Here is a 17,129-nt window from a genome sequence, read left to right as displayed (position 1 = left end):
TGCACACCTACAGGAAAGTCAATTATCCACACACTCACCTGCAGTAAAGTCCATTACAGCCACACACACCTACAGCAAAGTCCATTACAGACCCACACACCTACAGCAAAGTCCAGTACAGACTCACACACCTGCAGTAAAGTGCATTACAGACGCACACACCTACAGCATAGTCCATTATAACCACACACACCTACAGCAGTCAATTACAGCCACACACACCTGAAGTCCATTACAGACCCACACACCTACAGGGAAGTCTTCAACACAATCTGCCCTTCGTATCCCTCCCGACCACCACCTCCTGTGGGAGCGACCCACGTCGTACCCCTGCCAGCCCCTCCCATGCCCCCCCCCCGTCTCTGCACACACCTGCAGTTTCCTGGCCATGGCGACGACGTCGTGGTCGGGGGGGTTGTACTTGTAGCAGTTGGAGAACATGAGCCTGATGTCGGCCGCAAACTGCTGAGAGTCCCGGTACTCCCGGCCGTCCATCTTCCTCTGGGGGACACAGGGGACAACCGGTCAGTGTGGGACAGTGCGACTGTGTCAGTGTGTGTGACAGTGTGTGCGACAGTGTCAGTGTGTGACAGTGTGTGCGACAGTGTCAGTGCGGGACAGTGCGACTGTGTCAGTGTGTGCGACAGTGTCAGTGTGTGTGACAGTGTGTGCGACAGTGTCAGTGTGTGTGACAGTGTGTGCGACTCTGTCAGTGTGTGTGACAGTGCGACTCTCTCAGTGTGTGTGTGTGTGTGTCAGTGCGTCACCTTGATGGTGCTCAGGTCCATGGGGTGCTTGATGATGTGGTGGTGTCAGTGTGTGTGCGTCACCTTGATGGTGCTCAGGTCCATGGGGTGCTTGATGATGTCGTGGTGTCAGTGTGTGTGTGTGTGTGTGTGTGTGTGTGTGTGTGTGTCACCTTGATGGTGCTCAGGTCCATGGGGTGCTTGATGATGTCGTGGTGTCAGTGTGTGTGTGTCACCTTGATGGTACTCAGGTCCATGGGGTGCTTGATGATGTCGTGGTGTCAGTGTGTGTGTGTGCGTCACCTTGATGGTGCTCAGGTCCATGGGGTGCTTGATGATGTCGTGGTGTCAGTGTGTGTGTGTCACCTTGATGGTGCTCAGGTCCATGGGGTGCTTGATGATGTCGTGGTGTCAGTGTGTCAGTGTGTGTCACCTTGATGGTGCTCAGGTCCATGGGGTGCTTGATGATGTCGTGGTGTCAGTGTGTCAGTGTGTGTCACCTTGATGGTGCTCAGGTCCATGGGGTGCTTGATGATGTCGTGGTGTCAGTGTGTGTGTGTCACCTTGATGGTGCTCAGGTCCATGGGGTGCTTGATGATGTCGTGGTGTCAGTGTGTGTGTCAGTGTGTCACCTTGATGGTGCTCAGGTCCATGGGGTGCTTGATGATGTCGTGGTGTCAGTGTGTGTGTGTCAGTGTGTCACCTTGATGGTGCTCAGGTCCATGGGGTGCTTGATGATGTCGTGGTGTCAGTGTGTCAGTGTGTGTCACCTTGATGGTGCTCAGGTCCATGGGGTGCTTGATGATGTCGTGGTGTCAGTGTGTCAGTGTGTGTCACCTTGATGGTGCTCAGGTCCATGGGGTGCTTGATGATGTCGTGGTGTCAGTGTGTGTGTGTCACCTTGATGGTGCTCAGGTCCATGGGGTGCTTGATGATGTCGTGGTGTCAGTGTGTGTGTGTGTCACCTTGATGGTGCTCAGGTCCATGGGGTGCTTGATGATGTCGTGGTGTCAGTGTGTGTGTCAGTGTGTCACCTTGATGGTGCTCAGGTCCATGGGGTGCTTGAGGATGTCGTGGTGTCAGTGTGTGTGTGCGTCACCTTGATGGTGCTCAGGTCCATGGGGTGCTTGATGATGTCGTGGTGTCAGTGTGTGTGTGTCAGTGCGTCACCTTGATGGTGCTCAGGTCCATGGGGTGCTTGATGATGTCGTGGTGTCAGTGTGTGTGTGTGTGTGTCACCTTGATGGTGCTCAGGTCCATGGGGTGCTTGATGATGTCGTGGTGTCAGTGTGTGTCAGTGTGTCACCTTGATGGTGCTCAGGTCCATGGGGTGCTTGATGATGTCGTGGTGTCAGTGTGTCAGTGTGTCACCTTGATGGTGCTCAGGTCCATGGGGTGCTTGATGATGTCGTGGTGTCAGTGTGTGTGTGTGTGTGTGTGCGTCACCTTGATGGTGCTCAGGTCCATGGGGTGCTTGATGATGTCGTGGTGTCAGTGTGTGTGTGTGCGTCACCTTGATGGTGCTCAGGTCCATGGGGTGCTTGATGATGTCGTGGTGTCAGTGTGTGTGTGTGCGTCACCTTGATGGTGCTCAGGTCCATGGGGTGCTTGAGGATGTCGTGGTGTCAGTGTGTCAGTGTGTCACCTTGATGGTGCTCAGGTCCATGGGGTGCTTGATGATGTCGTGGTGTCAGTGTGTGTGTGCGTCACCTTGATGGTGCTCAGGTCCATGGGGTGCTTGATGATGTCGTGGTGTCAGTGTGTCAGTGTGACACCTTGATGGTGCTCAGGTCCATGGGGTGCTTGATGATGTCGTGGTGTCAGTGTGTGTGTGTCAGTGCGTCACCTTGATGGTGCTCAGGTCCATGGGGTGCTTGATGATGTCGTGGTGTCAGTGTGTGTGTGTGTCACCTTGATGGTGCTCAGGTCCATGGGGTGCTTGATGATGTCGTGGTGTCAGTGTGTCAGTGTGTCACCTTGATGGTGCTCAGGTCCATGGGGTGCTTGAGGATGTCGTGGTGTCAGTGTGTGTGTGTGTCACCTTGATGGTGCTCAGGTCCATGGGGTGCTTGATGATGTCGTGGTGTCAGTGTGTCAGTGCGTCACCTTGATGGTGCTCAGGTCCATGGGGTGCTTGATGATGTCGTGGTGTCAGTGTGTGTGTGTCAGTGTGTCACCTTGATGGTGCTCAGGTCCATGGGGTGCTTGATGATGTCGTGGTGTCAGTGTGTGTGTCAGTGTGTCACCTTGATGGTGCTCAGGTCCATGGGGTGCTTGATGATGTCGTGGTGTCAGTGTGTGTGTGCGTCACCTTGATGGTGCTCAGGTCCATGGGGTGCTTAATGATGTCGTGGTGTCAGTGTGTGTGTGCGTCACCTTGATGGTGCTCAGGTCCATGGGGTGCTTGATGATGTCGTGGTGTCAGTGTGTGTCAGTGTGTCACCTTGATGGTGCTCAGGTCCATGGGGTGCTTGATGATGTCGTGGTGTCAGTGTGTGTGTGCGTCACCTTGATGGTGCTCAGGTCCATGGGGTGCTTAATGATGTCGTGGTGTCAGTGTGTGTGTGCGTCACCTTGATGGTGCTCAGGTCCATGGGGTGCTTGATGATGTCGTGGTGTCAGTGTGTGTCAGTGTGTCACCTTGATGGTGCTCAGGTCCATGGGGTGCTTGATGATGTCGTGTGTGTGTGTGTGTGTGTGTGTGTGTGTGCGTCACCTTGATGGTGCTCAGGTCCATGGGGTGCTTGATGATGTCGTGGTGTCAGTGCGTCACCTTGATGGTGCTCAGGTCCATGGGGTGCTTGATGATGTCGTGGTGTCAGTGTGTGTGTGTGTGTGTGTCACCTTGATGGTGCTCAGGTCCATGGGGTGCTTGATGATGTCGTGGTGTCAGTGTGTGTGTGTGTCACCTTGATGGTGCTCAGGTCCATGGGGTGCTTGATGATGTCGTGGTGTCAGTGTGTGTGTCAGTGTGTCACCTTGATGGTGCTCAGGTCCATGGGGTGCTTGAGGATGTCGTGGTGTCAGTGTGTGTGTGCGTCACCTTGATGGTGCTCAGGTCCATGGGGTGCTTGAGGATGTCGTGGTGTCAGTGTCAGTGCGTCACCTTGATGGTGCTCAGGTCCATGGGGTGCTTGATGATGTCGTGGTGTCAGTGTCAGTGCGTCACCTTGATGGTGCTCAGGTCCATGGGGTGCTTGATGATGTCGTGGTGTCAGTGTGTCAGTGCGTCACCTTGATGGTGCTCAGGTCCATGGGGTGCTTGATGATGTCGTGGTGTCAGTGTGTGTGTGTGTGTCACCTTGATGGTGCTCAGGTCCATGGGGTGCTTGATGATGTCGTGGTGTCAGTGTGTGTGTGTGTGTCACCTTGATGGTGCTCAGGTCCATGGGGTGCTTGATGATGTCGTGGTGTCAGTGTGTGTGTGTGTGTCACCTTGATGGTGCTCAGGTCCATGGGGTGCTTGATGATGTCGTGGTGTCAGTGTGTGTGTGTGTGTGTCACCTTGATGGTGCTCAGGTCCATGGGGTGCTTGATGATGTCGTGGTGTCAGTGTCAGTGCGTCACCTTGATGGTGCTCAGGTCCATGGGGTGCCTGATGATGTCGTGGTGTCAGTGTGTGTGTGTCACCTTGATGGTGCTCAGGTCCATGGGGTGCTTGATGATGTCGTGGTGTCAGTGTGTCAGTGTGTCACCTTGATGGTGCTCAGGTCCATGGGGTGCTTGATGATGTCGTGGTGTCAGTGTGTGTGTGTGTCACCTTGATGGTGCTCAGGTCCATGGGGTGCTTGAGGATGTCGTGGTGTCAGTGTGTGTGTGCGTCACCTTGATGGTGCTCAGGTCCATGGGGTGCCTGATGATGTCGTGGTGTCAGTGTGTGTGTGTGTCACCTTGATGGTGCTCAGGTCCATGGGGTGCCTGATGATGTCGTGGTGTCAGTGTGTCAGTGTGTCACCTTGATGGTGCTCAGGTCCATGGGGTGCTTGAGGATGTCGTGGTGTCAGTGTGTGTGTGTGTGTGTGTGTGTGTGTGTCACCTTGATGGTGCTCAGGTCCATGGGGTGCTTGATGATGTCGTGGTAGTCGTGCAGGCTGAGGGCCGAGGCGTCCACGGGCTTGTAGAAGGGCCAGGCGTAGGCGGCGTGCTTCTTGGACAGCAGCTCCTTGAGCAGGCTGCTGCAGCAGCGCAGGGGGGCGCTGAGCCGGCCGCGCCGCGAGGGCTGGTGCTGCTGCGGCGAGTCCGGCAGGTCCTTCCGCGGCGGCTTGATGGGCCGGCCGCTCTCGCGCCGCCGGGCCGGCAGCTTGGCCGCCGCCACCGCCCCCCCCGGCCCGCCGGGCCCCGAGGGGCAGGGCGGGAGGGGCGTGGCCGGCGGGGAGTCCCCCCCGCCCCCGCCCGCGCCGGCCAGCGGCATGGCCACGGTGGTGGGAGTGGTGGTGTCCGCCTTGCGCTTCACGCCCTTCTTCTGCGGAGGGAGAGGGACCGGTCAGGGCTCGCGCCTGGACACCGGGACACCGGGACACCGGGACACCCGGGCACCCAGACACCGGGACACCAGGGCACCCGGACACTGGGGCACCCAGGCACCAGGACACCGGGACACCAGGGCACCCAGGCACCAGGGCACCAGGACACTGGGACACCAGGGCACCAGGACACCGGGACACCGGGACACCAGGGCACCCGGGCACCCGGGCACCAGGACACTGGGGCACTAGGACACCGGGACACCTGGACACCCAGGCACCAGGGCACCAGGGCACTAGGGCACCTGGACACCGGGGCACTAGGACACCGGGACACTAGGACACCGGGGCACCCGGACACCAAGACACCCGGACGGCGCCATTCCGTCACCTCCTAGCCCACGACACCCCCACCCTCCTGCCCCGGTCCTGTCCCTCCCTCCCTCCCTCCTGCCCCGGGCCGGTCCTGTCACCCCCCTCCTCCCTCCTGTCCCGGGTCCAGTCCTGTCCCACCCCCTCCTGCCCCGGTCCTGTCACACCCCCCTCCTCCCTCCTGTCCCGGGTCCAGTCCTGTCCCACCCCCTCCTGCCCCGGTCCTGTCACACCCCCCTCCTCCCTCCTGCCCCGGGTCCAGTCCTGTCCCACCCCCTCCTGCCCCGGTCCTGTCACACCCCCCTCCTCCCTCCTGCCCCGGGCCGGGCCGGTCCTGTCACACACCCACCCTCACCCAGGGGGCCACTGCCCCCCCCCCCAAACCCACGCCGAGCGCCCCCTGTCACCCTCCGTGCTGGCTGGAGAACTCTGCGCCTGATTTCCCAGGGTGCCTTGCTTTGCCCCGGGCCAGTACCTGCGGCCTCCTGCAGGGCGGCGCCATCCCAACACACCCTAAAGTCACCACGACGACGGCGGCCCGTTACCTTGGCGGTGGGCTGCGTGGGAGGCAGTCCCATCAGGCCCGGCGCGTGCGGGGGCCCCAGGCTCTTGGCGATGAGGGTCTGCGGGGGGCAGGAGAGGCCGGAGTCGGGGGTGTCGGGGGTCAGGGGCGAGTACAGGGAGTGGGACACCGAGGAGACAGCGGGGACCTGGTGAGCTGTGGTCACTCCTCCGGGCACTGGGGTACAGAGAGAGAGAGGGGGGGTATTAATGACACACTGCTGCAGATACCCCTGAGACTGGGGTACAGAGAGAGAGAGGGGGGGTATTACTGACACACTGCTGCAGATACCCCCTGAGACTGGGGTACAGAGAGAGGAGGGGGGGTATTACTGACACACTGCTGCAGATACCCCTGAGACTGGGGTACAGAGAGAGAGAGAGGGGGTATTACTGACACACTGCTGCAGATACCCCCTGAGACTGGGGTACAGAGAGAGAGAGGGGGTATTACTGACACACTGCTGCAGATACCCCTGAGACTGGGGTACAGCCAGCAATCTGCCCCAAGAAAGACCCCCTGTGCCATCTGCCCTACAGAGCAATCAGTCCCAGAGAACACCCTCTTAATCATCTGCCCCACAGAAACCCCCCCTGAGCCATCTGCCCCTCTGCTGTCCCAGCTCACCAGAAGGCTTGCGCCCCTTGCCCGTCTTGCCCGGTTTGCCCCGGGGGGCTGGAGGGGGCAGCTCTATCTCCTCCTGGGGCATCTGGGCAATTTTCTGGAGGAAGACCTTCTCCAGGGACTGAGCCATCAGCACGATGTCATCTGTGGGCTGAGAGGAAGAGCATTATTACTACCGATAACCCAGAGTAACACCACTCTACTGAGTCAATACTACCGATACCCCAGAGTAACGCCACTATACTGAGTCAATACTACCGATACCCCAGAGTAACACCACTCTACTGAGTCAATACTACCGATAACCCAGAGTAACACCACTCTACTGAGTCAATACTACCGATACCCCAGAGTAACGCCACTATACTGAGTCAATACTACCGATACCCCAGAGTACACCACTCTACTGAGTCAATACTACCGATACCCCAGAGTAACGCCACTATACTGAGTCAATACTACCGATACCCCAGAGTAACGCCACTCTACTGAGTCAATACTACCAATAACCCAGAGTAACGAAACTATACTGAGTCAATACTACTAATACCCAAGAGTAATGTCACTAGACTGAGTCAATACTACCGATATGAGTAACGAAACTATACTGAGTCAATACTACCAATACCCCAGGGTAACGCCACTCTTCTGAGTCAATACTACTGATACCCCAGAGTAATGTCACTATACTGAGTCAATACTACCGATACCCCAGGGTAACGCCACTCTACTGAGTCAATACTACTGATACCCCCAGAGTAACGTCACTCTACTGAGTCAATACTACCGATACCCCAGAGTAACGCCACTCTACTGAGTCAATACTTCTGATACCCCAGAGTAACACCACTCTACTGAGTCAATACTACTGATACCCCAGAGTAACGCTACTATACTGAGCCAATACTATTGATACCCCAGAGTAACGCCACTCTACTGAGTCAATACTATTGACACCCCAGAGTAAGGCCACTCTACTGAGTCAATACCACTGATACCCCAGAGTAACGCCACTATACTGAATCAATACTACCGATACCCCAGAGTAGACACTATACTGAGTCGATACAACCGACACCCCAGAGAAACACCACTCTACTGAGTCAATACTACTGATAACCCAGAGTAACGCTACTATACTGAGCCAATACTATTGATACCCCAGAGTAACACCACTCTACTGAGTCAATACTACTGATAACCCAGAGTAACGCTACTATACTGAGCCAATACTATTGATACCCCAGAGTAACGCCACTCTACTGAGTCAATACTATTGACACCCCAGAGTAACGCCACTCTACTGAGTCAATACCACTGATACCCCAGAGTAACGCCACTATACTGAATCAATACTACCGATACCCCAGAGTAGACACTATACTGAGTCGATACAACCGATACCCCAGAGAAACACCACTATACTGAGTCAATACTACTGATAACCCAGAGTAGACACCATACCGAGTCGATACTACCGATACCCCAGAGTAACACCACTATATTGAGTCAATACTATTGATACCCCAGAGTAGCACCACTATATTGAGTCAAAACTATTGATACCCCAGAGTAATGTCACTATACTTAATCAATACTACCAATAACCCAGAGTAACAAAACTATACTGAGTCAATACTACTGATACCCAAGAGTAATGTCACTAAACTGATTCAATACTACCGATATGAGTAACGAAACTATACTGAGTCAATACTACCGATACCCCAGGGTAACGCCACTCTACTGAGTCAATACTACTGACACCCCAGAGTAATGTCACTATACTTAGTCAATACTACCAATAACCCAGAGTAACGAAACTATACTGAGTCAATACTACTAATACCCAAGAGTAATGTCACTAAACTGATTCAATACTACCGATATGAGTAACGAAACTATACTGAGTCAATACTACCAATACCCCAGGGTAACGCCACTCTACTTAGTCAATACTAATGATACCCCAGAGTAATGTCACTAGACCGAGTCAATACTACTGATACCCCCAGAGTAATGTCACTATACTGAGTCAATACTACTGATATCCCAGAGTAATGTCGCTATACTAAGCCAATACTACTGATACCCCAGAGTAACGTCACTATGCTGAGTAAATACTTCCGATAACCCAGAGTAACTAAACTATACTGAGTCAATACTACTGATACCCCAGAGTTATGTCACTATACTGAGTAAATACTTCCGATACCCCAGAGTAATGTCGCTATACTGAGTCAATACTACCGATAACCCAGAGTAACGAAACTATACTGAGTCAATACTACTGATACCCCAGAGTAACGATACTCTGACGAGAGTCAGAGAGTCAGGGTGTCGGGACAGTGTCAGTACTTACCTTGTTGTAGATGTAGCAGTTGGTAAACATGGTGTTGAAGTCCTGCATACACTCACTGGCGCTGCGATAGTAGTTGTTCTCCAGCCTCTTCTTGATAGTGCCCATGTCCATCGGCTGCTTGATGATCTTGTGGTAGTCCTACAAGACACAGGTACTGTACTGTCAGTGTGTGTCCTGAGAGAGAAACACAGGTATTGTACTGTCAGTGTGTGTCCTGAGACACTGAGACACAGGTACTGTACTGTCAGTGTGTGTCCTGAGAGAGAAACACAGGTATTGTACTGTCAGTGTGTGTCCTGAGACACTGAGACACAGGTACTGTACTGTCAGTGTGTGTCCTGAGAGAGAAACACAGGTATTGTACTGTCAGTGTGTGTCCTGAGACACTGAGACACAGGTACTGTACTGTCAGTGTGTGTCCTGAGAGAGAAACACAGGTATTGTACTGTCAGTGTGTGTCCTGAGACACTGAGACACAGGTACTGTACTGTCAGTGTGTGTCCTGAGAGAGAAACACAGGTACTGTACTGTCAGTGTGTGTCCTGAGACACTGAGACACAGGTACTGTACTGTCAGTGTGTGTCCTGAGAGAGAAACACAGGCACTGTACTGTCAGTGTGTGTCCTGAGAGAGAAACACAGGTACTGTACTGTCAGTGTGTGTCCTGAGACACTGAGACACAGGTACTGTACTGTCAGTGTGTGTCCTGAGAGAGAAACACAGGTATTGTACTGTCAGTGTGTGTCCTGAGACACTGAGACACAGGTACTGTACTGTCAGTGTGTGTCCTGAGAGAGAAACACAGGTATTGTACTGTCAGTGTGTGTCCTGAGACACTGAGACACAGGTACTGTACTGTCAGTGTGTGTCCTGAGAGAGAAACACAGGTATTGTACTGTCAGTGTGTGTCCTGAGACACTGAGACACAGGTACTGTACTGTCAGTGTGTGTCCTGAGACACTGAGACACAGGTACTGTACTGTCAGTGTGTGTCCTGAGAGAGAAACACAGGTACTGTACTGTCAGTGTGTGTCCTGAGACACTGAGACACAGGTACTGTACTGTCAGTGTGTGTCCTGAGAGAGAAACACAGGTACTGTACTGTCAGTGTGTGTCCTGAGACACTGAGACACAGGTACTGTACTGTCAGTGTGTGTCCTGAGAGAGAAACACAGGTACTGTACTGTCAGTGTGTGTCCTGAGAGAGAAACACAGGTACTGTACTGTCAGTGTGTGTCCTGAGAGAGAAACACAGGTATTGTACTGTCAGTGTGTGTCCTGAGAGAGAAACACAGGTACTGTACTGTCAGTGTGTGTCCTGAGAGAGAAACACAGGTACTGTACTGTCAGTGTGTGACCTGAGGGGTACAGGGAGGAACGGTGGGGTACAGATGTGGACAGAGGGTGATGGGGAGGACAGAGGGGTACAGAGGTGGTCAGAAGAGGGCAAAGGTGGTACAGAGGGGGTACAGGGGGTGACAGGGGAGGACAGAGGTAGTCAGAGGGGTACAGGGGAGGACAGAGGGGGTACAGGAGAGGACAGAGGGGTACAAGGGAGGTACAGAGGGGCACAGTGGGGCGCACTCACGGGCAGGTTGAGCTTGGCGGCGTCCACGGGCTCGTGGAAGGGCCAAGCGAAGTGGGGTACAGGGGAGGACAGAGGGGTACAGGGGGGGTACAGAGGGGTACAGGGGAGGACAGAGGGTGACAGAGGGGCACAGGGGGTGACAGAGGGGCACAGGGGTACACTCACAGGCAGGTTGAGCTTGGTGGCGTCCACGGGCTCGTGGAAAGGCCAGGCGAAGTGGGGTACAGGGGAGGACAGAGGGGTACAGGGGGTGACAGAGGGGGTACAGGGGTACACTCACGGGCAGGTTGAGCTTGGTGGCGTCCACGGGCTCGTGGAAGGGCCAGGCGAAGTGGGGTACAGGGGAGGACAGAGGGGTACAGGGGGTGACAGAGGGGGTACAGGGGGGTACACTCACGGGCAGGTTGAGCTTGGTGGCGTCCACGGGCTCGTGGAATGGCCAGGCGAAGTGATGGCGCCACAGCGCCTTCATCATGGCCTTCTGCAGGAACTGCAGCTGGTTGGTGACGCGGCCCGGCCTCCCGGGGTCCCGCACGGGGGGCTGCGGGGGCTGGGGGGCCGCGGGGGGCCCCGGCGGCGGCAGCGCGGCGCTCTCGAACCCCTCGAACAGCAGCGAGGGCTTGCGCACGCGCTTGCCAGGGCCGGACGCCCCCGGGTCTGGGCCAGAGACGCCGCCCTGCAGCACCAGCCTGGGGACACAGAGAGAGAGGGGGCACGTTGGAACAGGGGTCCCCGGAGCGCCCCGCTCGCGTCTGGGGGACACACACAGAGAGGGGGGCGTTGGAACATCACAGCACCAGAACAGGGGGTCCCCTGAGCGCCCCTCTGAGCTCTTCTGTGGGAGGGCTGTGAGTGTGCTCAGGGACTGGACTGGGGGGACAGTGAACACGGCTCACACTGAGCTGAGCTCTTCTTGTGTTCAGGCACCTGGAGGAGGGCTGTGATTGTGCTCAGGGACTGGACTAGGGAGACAGTGAACACGGCTCACACTGAGCTGAGCTCTTCTTGTGTTCAGGCACCTGGAGGAGGGCTGTGAGTGTGCTCAGGGACTGGACTAGGGAGACAGTGAACACGGCTCACACTGAGCTGAGCTCTTCTTGTGTTCAGGCACCTGGAGGAGGGCTGTGAGTGTGCTCAGGGACTGGACTGGGTAGACAGTGAACACGGCTCACACTGAGCTGAGCTCTTCTTGTGTTCAGGCACCTTGAGGAGGGCTGTGAGTGTGTTCAGGGACTGGACTGGGTAGACAGTGAACACGGCTCACACTGAGCTGAGCTCTTCTTGTGTTCAGGCACCTGGAGGAGGGCTGTGAGTGTGCTCAGGGACTGGACTGGGTAGACAGTGAACACGGCTCACACTGAGCTGAGCTCTTCTTGTGTTCAGGCACCTTGAGGAGGGCTGTGAGTGTGTTCAGGGACTGGACTGGGTAGACAGTGAACACGGCTCACACTGAGCTGAGCTCTTCTTGTGTTCAGGCACCTGGAGGAGGGCTGTGAGTGTGTTCAGGGACTGGACTGGGTAGACAGTGAACACGGCTCACACTGAGCTGAGCTCTTCTTGTGTTCAGGCACCTGGAGGAGGGCTGTGAGTGTGTTCAGGGACTGGACTAGGGGGACACTGAACACGGCTCACACTGAGCTGACATCTTCTTGTGTTCAGGCACCTGGAGGAGGGCTGTGAGTGTGTTCAGGGACTGGACTGGGTAGACAGTGAACACACCTCATAGTGAGCTCTGATCCCACACACTGAACTCTGACCTCTGACCCTTCAAGGAGTGAGGTCACCCTCTGCAGGATCCCCCCAGAAGGTGTATCAGACCCAGCGGGGTGGGTGTACCCCTGTACCGAAGGGCCGGTCAGTGTGTCCGCAGGACGGGCCCGGAGCGGGTCATCGGCCGGTCCGCTCGTACCGGGCCAGCAACGAGCTCGGGCTGGACTGAACCCTGCGGCAAACTTACCGGCCTCTCTGGGACCCCACGACCGGACAGGGGGCTCCCCCAAACCAATACCGGACACCCCTGTACCAACTGGACCGGGGCTCTGGGGACCGGACACCCCTGTACTAACTGGACTGGGGCTCACGGGACCAGAGAGACACCCCTGTACTAACTGGACCGGGGCTCTGGGGACCGGACACCCCTGTACCAACTGGACTGGGGCTCTGGGGACCGGACACCCCTGTACCAACTGGACCGGGGCTCACGGGACCAGAGAGACACCCCTGTACTAACTGGACCGGGGCTCACGGGACCAGAGAGACACCCCTGTACTAACTGGACTGGGGCTCTGGGGACCAGAGAGACACCCCTGTACTAACTGGACTGGGGCTCTGGGGACCAGTACTGGACACCCCTGTACCAACTGGACCGGGGCTCACGGGACCAGAGAGACACCCCTGTACTAACTGGACTGGGGCTCTGGGGACCAGTACTGGACACCCCTGTACTAACTGGACTGGGGCTCTGGGGACCAGAGAGACACCCCTGTACTAACTGGACTGGGGCTCTGGGGACCAGTACTGGACACCCCTGTACTAACTGGACCGGGGCTCACGGGACCAGACACCCCTGTACTAACTGGACCGGGGCTCTGAGGACCGGACACCCCTGTACCAACTGGACCGGGGCTCTGTGGGACCAGTGTAGCCAGTCTTCACTCTGAGCAGTAGGGGTAGCTCGTGTGTACGCAGTCAGTGCGCAGTGTTTATATACAATGGGTGTGTACAGCGAGGACACACTGTCAACACAGCAAGCACGTGCAGGTTCCAGGACTCACACAGTGCGTGTATCTACAGTGAGTGTTCACACAGTGCGTGTTCACACAGTGTTTATACAGAGCATGTATCCACAGTGCGTGTTCACAGTGTTTATACAGTGCGTGTATCCACAGTGCGTGTTCACAGTGTTTATACAGTGCGTGTTCACACAGTGTTTATACAGAGCGTGTATCCACAGTGAGTGTTCACACAGTGTTCATACAGTTCACCTACAGTGTTCAAACAGTGAGTGTATCCACAGTGTTCACACAGTGCGTGTATCCAGAGTGCGTGTATCCACAGTGGGCACTATCCAGTGTTCACACAGTGAGTGTATCCACAGTGGGCACTGTCCAGTGTTCACAGTGAGTGTATCCACAGTGGGCACTGTCCAGTGTTCACAGTGAGTGTATCCACAGTGGGCACTATCCAGTGTTCACACAGTGAGTGTATCCACAGTGGGCACTGTCCAGTGTTCACACAGTGAGTGTATCCACAGTGGGCACTGTCCAGTGTTCACACAGTGAGTGTATCCACAGTGGGCACTGTCCAGTGTTCACAGTGAGTGTATCCACAGTGGGCACTGTCCAGTGTTCACACAGTGAGTGTATCCACAGTGGGCACTGTCCAGTGTTCACACAGTGAGTGTATCCACAGTGGGCACTGTCCAGTGTTCACACAGTGAGTGTATCCACAGTGGGCACTGTCCAGTGTTCACACAGTGAGTGTATCCACAGTGGGCACTGTCCAGTGTTCACACAGTGAGTGTATCCACAGTGGGCACTGTCCAGTGTTCACAGTGAGTGTATCCACAGTGGGCACTGTCCAGTGTTCACACAGTGAGTGTATCCACAGTGGGCACTGTCCAGTGTTCACACAGTGCGTGTATCCAGAGTGCGTGTATCCACAGTGGGCACTGTCCAGTGTTCACACAGTGAGTGTATCCACAGTGGGCACTGTCCAGTGTTCACACAGTGAGTGTATCCACAGTGGGCACTGTCCAGTGTTCACACAGTGAGTGTATCCACAGTGGGCACTGTCCAGTGTTCACACAGTGAGTGTATCCACAGTGGGCACTGTCCAGTGTTCACAGTGAGTGTATCCACAGTGGGCACTGTCCAGTGTTCACAGTGAGTGTATCCACAGTGGGCACTGTCCAGTGTTCACACAGTGCGTGTATCCACAGTGGGCACTGTCCAGTGTTCACACAGTGAGTGTATCCACAGTGGGCACTGTCCAGTGTTCACACAGTGAGTGTATCCACAGTGGGCACTGTCCAGTGTTCACACAGTGAGTGTATCCACAGTGGGCACTGTCCAGTGTTCACACAGTGAGTGTATCCACAGTGTTCACAGTGAGTGTATCCACAGTGTTCACTATCCAGTGTTCACACAGTGAGTGTATCCACAGTGGGCACTGTCCAGTGTTCACACAGTGAGTGTATCCACAGTGGGCACTGTCCAGTGTTCACACAGTGAGTGTATCCACAGTGGGCACTGTCCAGTGTTCACACAGTGCGTGTATCCACAGTGGGCACTGTCCAGTGTTCACACAGTGAGTGTATCCACAGTGGGCACTGTCCAGTGTTCACAGTGAGTGTATCCACAGTGGGCACTATCCAGTGTTCACACAGTGAGTGTATCCACAGTGGGCACTGTCCAGTGTTCACACAGTGAGTGTATCCACAGTGGGCACTGTCCAGTGTTCACAGTGAGTGTATCCACAGTGGGCACTGTCCAGTGTTCACACAGTGAGTGTATCCACAGTGGGCACTGTCCAGTGTTCACAGTGAGTGTATCCACAGTGGGCACTGTCCAGTGTTCACACAGTGAGTGTATCCACAGTGGGCACTGTCCAGTGTTCACAGTGAGTGTATCCACAGTGGGCACTGTCCAGTGTTCACACAGTGAGTGTATCCACAGTGGGCACTGTCCAGTGTTCACACAGTGAGTGTATCCACAGTGGGCACTGTCCAGTGTTCACAGTGAGTGTATCCACAGTGGGCACTGTCCAGTGTTCACACAGTGAGTGTATCCACAGTGGGCACTGTCCAGTGTTCACACAGTGAGTGTATCCACAGTGGGCACTGTCCAGTGTTCACACAGTGAGTGTATCCACAGTGGGCACTGTCCAGTGTTCACACAGTGAGTGTATCCACAGTGGGCACTGTCCAGTGTTCACACAGTGAGTGTATCCACAGTGGGCACTGTCCAGTGTTCACAGTGAGTGTATCCACAGTGGGCACTGTCCAGTGTTCACACAGTGAGTGTATCCACAGTGGGCGCTATCCAGTGTTCACACAGTGAGTGTATCCACAGTGGGCACTGTCCAGTGTTCACACAGTGAGTGTATCCACAGTGGGCACTGTCCAGTGTTCACACAGTGAGTGTATCCACAGTGGGCACTGTCCAGTGTTCACACAGTGCGTGTATCCAGAGTGCGTGTATCCACAGTGGGCACTGTCCAGTGTTCACACAGTGAGTGTATCCACAGTGGGCACTGTCCAGTGTTCACACAGTGAGTGTATCCACAGTGGGCACTGTCCAGTGTTCACACAGTGAGTGTATCCACAGTGGGCACTGTCCAGTGTTCACACAGTGAGTGTATCCACAGTGGGCACTGTCCAGTGTTCACAGTGAGTGTATCCACAGTGGGCACTGTCCAGTGTTCACAGTGAGTGTATCCACAGTGGGCACTGTCCAGTGTTCACACAGTGCGTGTATCCACAGTGGGCACTGTCCAGTGTTCACACAGTGAGTGTATCCACAGTGGGCACTGTCCAGTGTTCACACAGTGAGTGTATCCACAGTGGGCACTGTCCAGTGTTCACACAGTGAGTGTATCCACAGTGGGCACTGTCCAGTGTTCACACAGTGAGTGTATCCACAGTGTTCACAGTGAGTGTATCCACAGTGTTCACTATCCAGTGTTCACACAGTGAGTGTATCCACAGTGGGCACTGTCCAGTGTTCACACAGTGAGTGTATCCACAGTGGGCACTGTCCAGTGTTCACACAGTGAGTGTATCCACAGTGGGCACTGTCCAGTGTTCACACAGTGCGTGTATCCACAGTGGGCACTGTCCAGTGTTCACACAGTGAGTGTATCCACAGTGGGCACTGTCCAGTGTTCACAGTGAGTGTATCCACAGTGGGCACTATCCAGTGTTCACACAGTGAGTGTATCCACAGTGGGCACTGTCCAGTGTTCACACAGTGAGTGTATCCACAGTGGGCACTGTCCAGTGTTCACAGTGAGTGTATCCACAGTGGGCACTGTCCAGTGTTCACACAGTGAGTGTATCCACAGTGGGCACTGTCCAGTGTTCACAGTGAGTGTATCCACAGTGGGCACTGTCCAGTGTTCACACAGTGAGTGTATCCACAGTGGGCACTGTCCAGTGTTCACAGTGAGTGTATCCACAGTGGGCACTGTCCAGTGTTCACACAGTGAGTGTATCCACAGTGGGCACTGTCCAGTGTTCACACAGTGCGTGTATCCACAGTGTTCACAGTGAGTGTATCCACAGTGGGCACTGTCCAGTGTTCACACAGTGAGTGTATCCACAGTGGGCACTATCCAGTGTTCACACAGTGAGTGTATCCACAGTGGGCACTGTCCAGTGTTCACACAGTGAGTGTATCCACAGTGGGCACTG

The 17,129-nt window shown here is 55.1% G+C and overlaps 1 protein-coding gene across 3 annotated transcripts in view; it reads right to left on the bottom strand.

Moving 5' to 3' along the window:
• Positions 1-17,129, bottom strand: part of brd2a (bromodomain containing 2a) — a 33,480-nt gene that overhangs the window by 9,494 nt on the left and 6,857 nt on the right. For all 3 annotated transcript variants that reach the window (XM_088631831.1, XM_088631832.1, XM_088631830.1), the window contains exons 2-7: positions 11,115-11,406; positions 9,130-9,267; positions 6,771-6,918; positions 6,127-6,320; positions 4,783-5,208; positions 373-501 (exon numbers count right to left, since the gene is read on the bottom strand). In XM_088631831.1, the coding sequence (XP_088487957.1) occupies positions 373-501; positions 4,783-5,208; positions 6,127-6,320; positions 6,771-6,918; positions 9,130-9,267; positions 11,115-11,406 (1,327 nt within the window). The remainder of the gene's footprint in view (positions 1-372; positions 502-4,782; positions 5,209-6,126; positions 6,321-6,770; positions 6,919-9,129; positions 9,268-11,114; positions 11,407-17,129) is intronic.

The sequence above is a fragment of the Lepisosteus platostomus genome, chromosome 5, assembly GCF_059453375.1.
Source record: "Lepisosteus platostomus isolate fLepPlt1 chromosome 5, fLepPlt1.hap1, whole genome shotgun sequence".
Lineage (NCBI taxonomy): Eukaryota > Metazoa > Chordata > Actinopteri > Semionotiformes > Lepisosteidae > Lepisosteus > Lepisosteus platostomus.
Note: the sequence above shows the minus strand (reverse complement) of the source record. Positions and strands in the feature narration are given on the sequence as shown.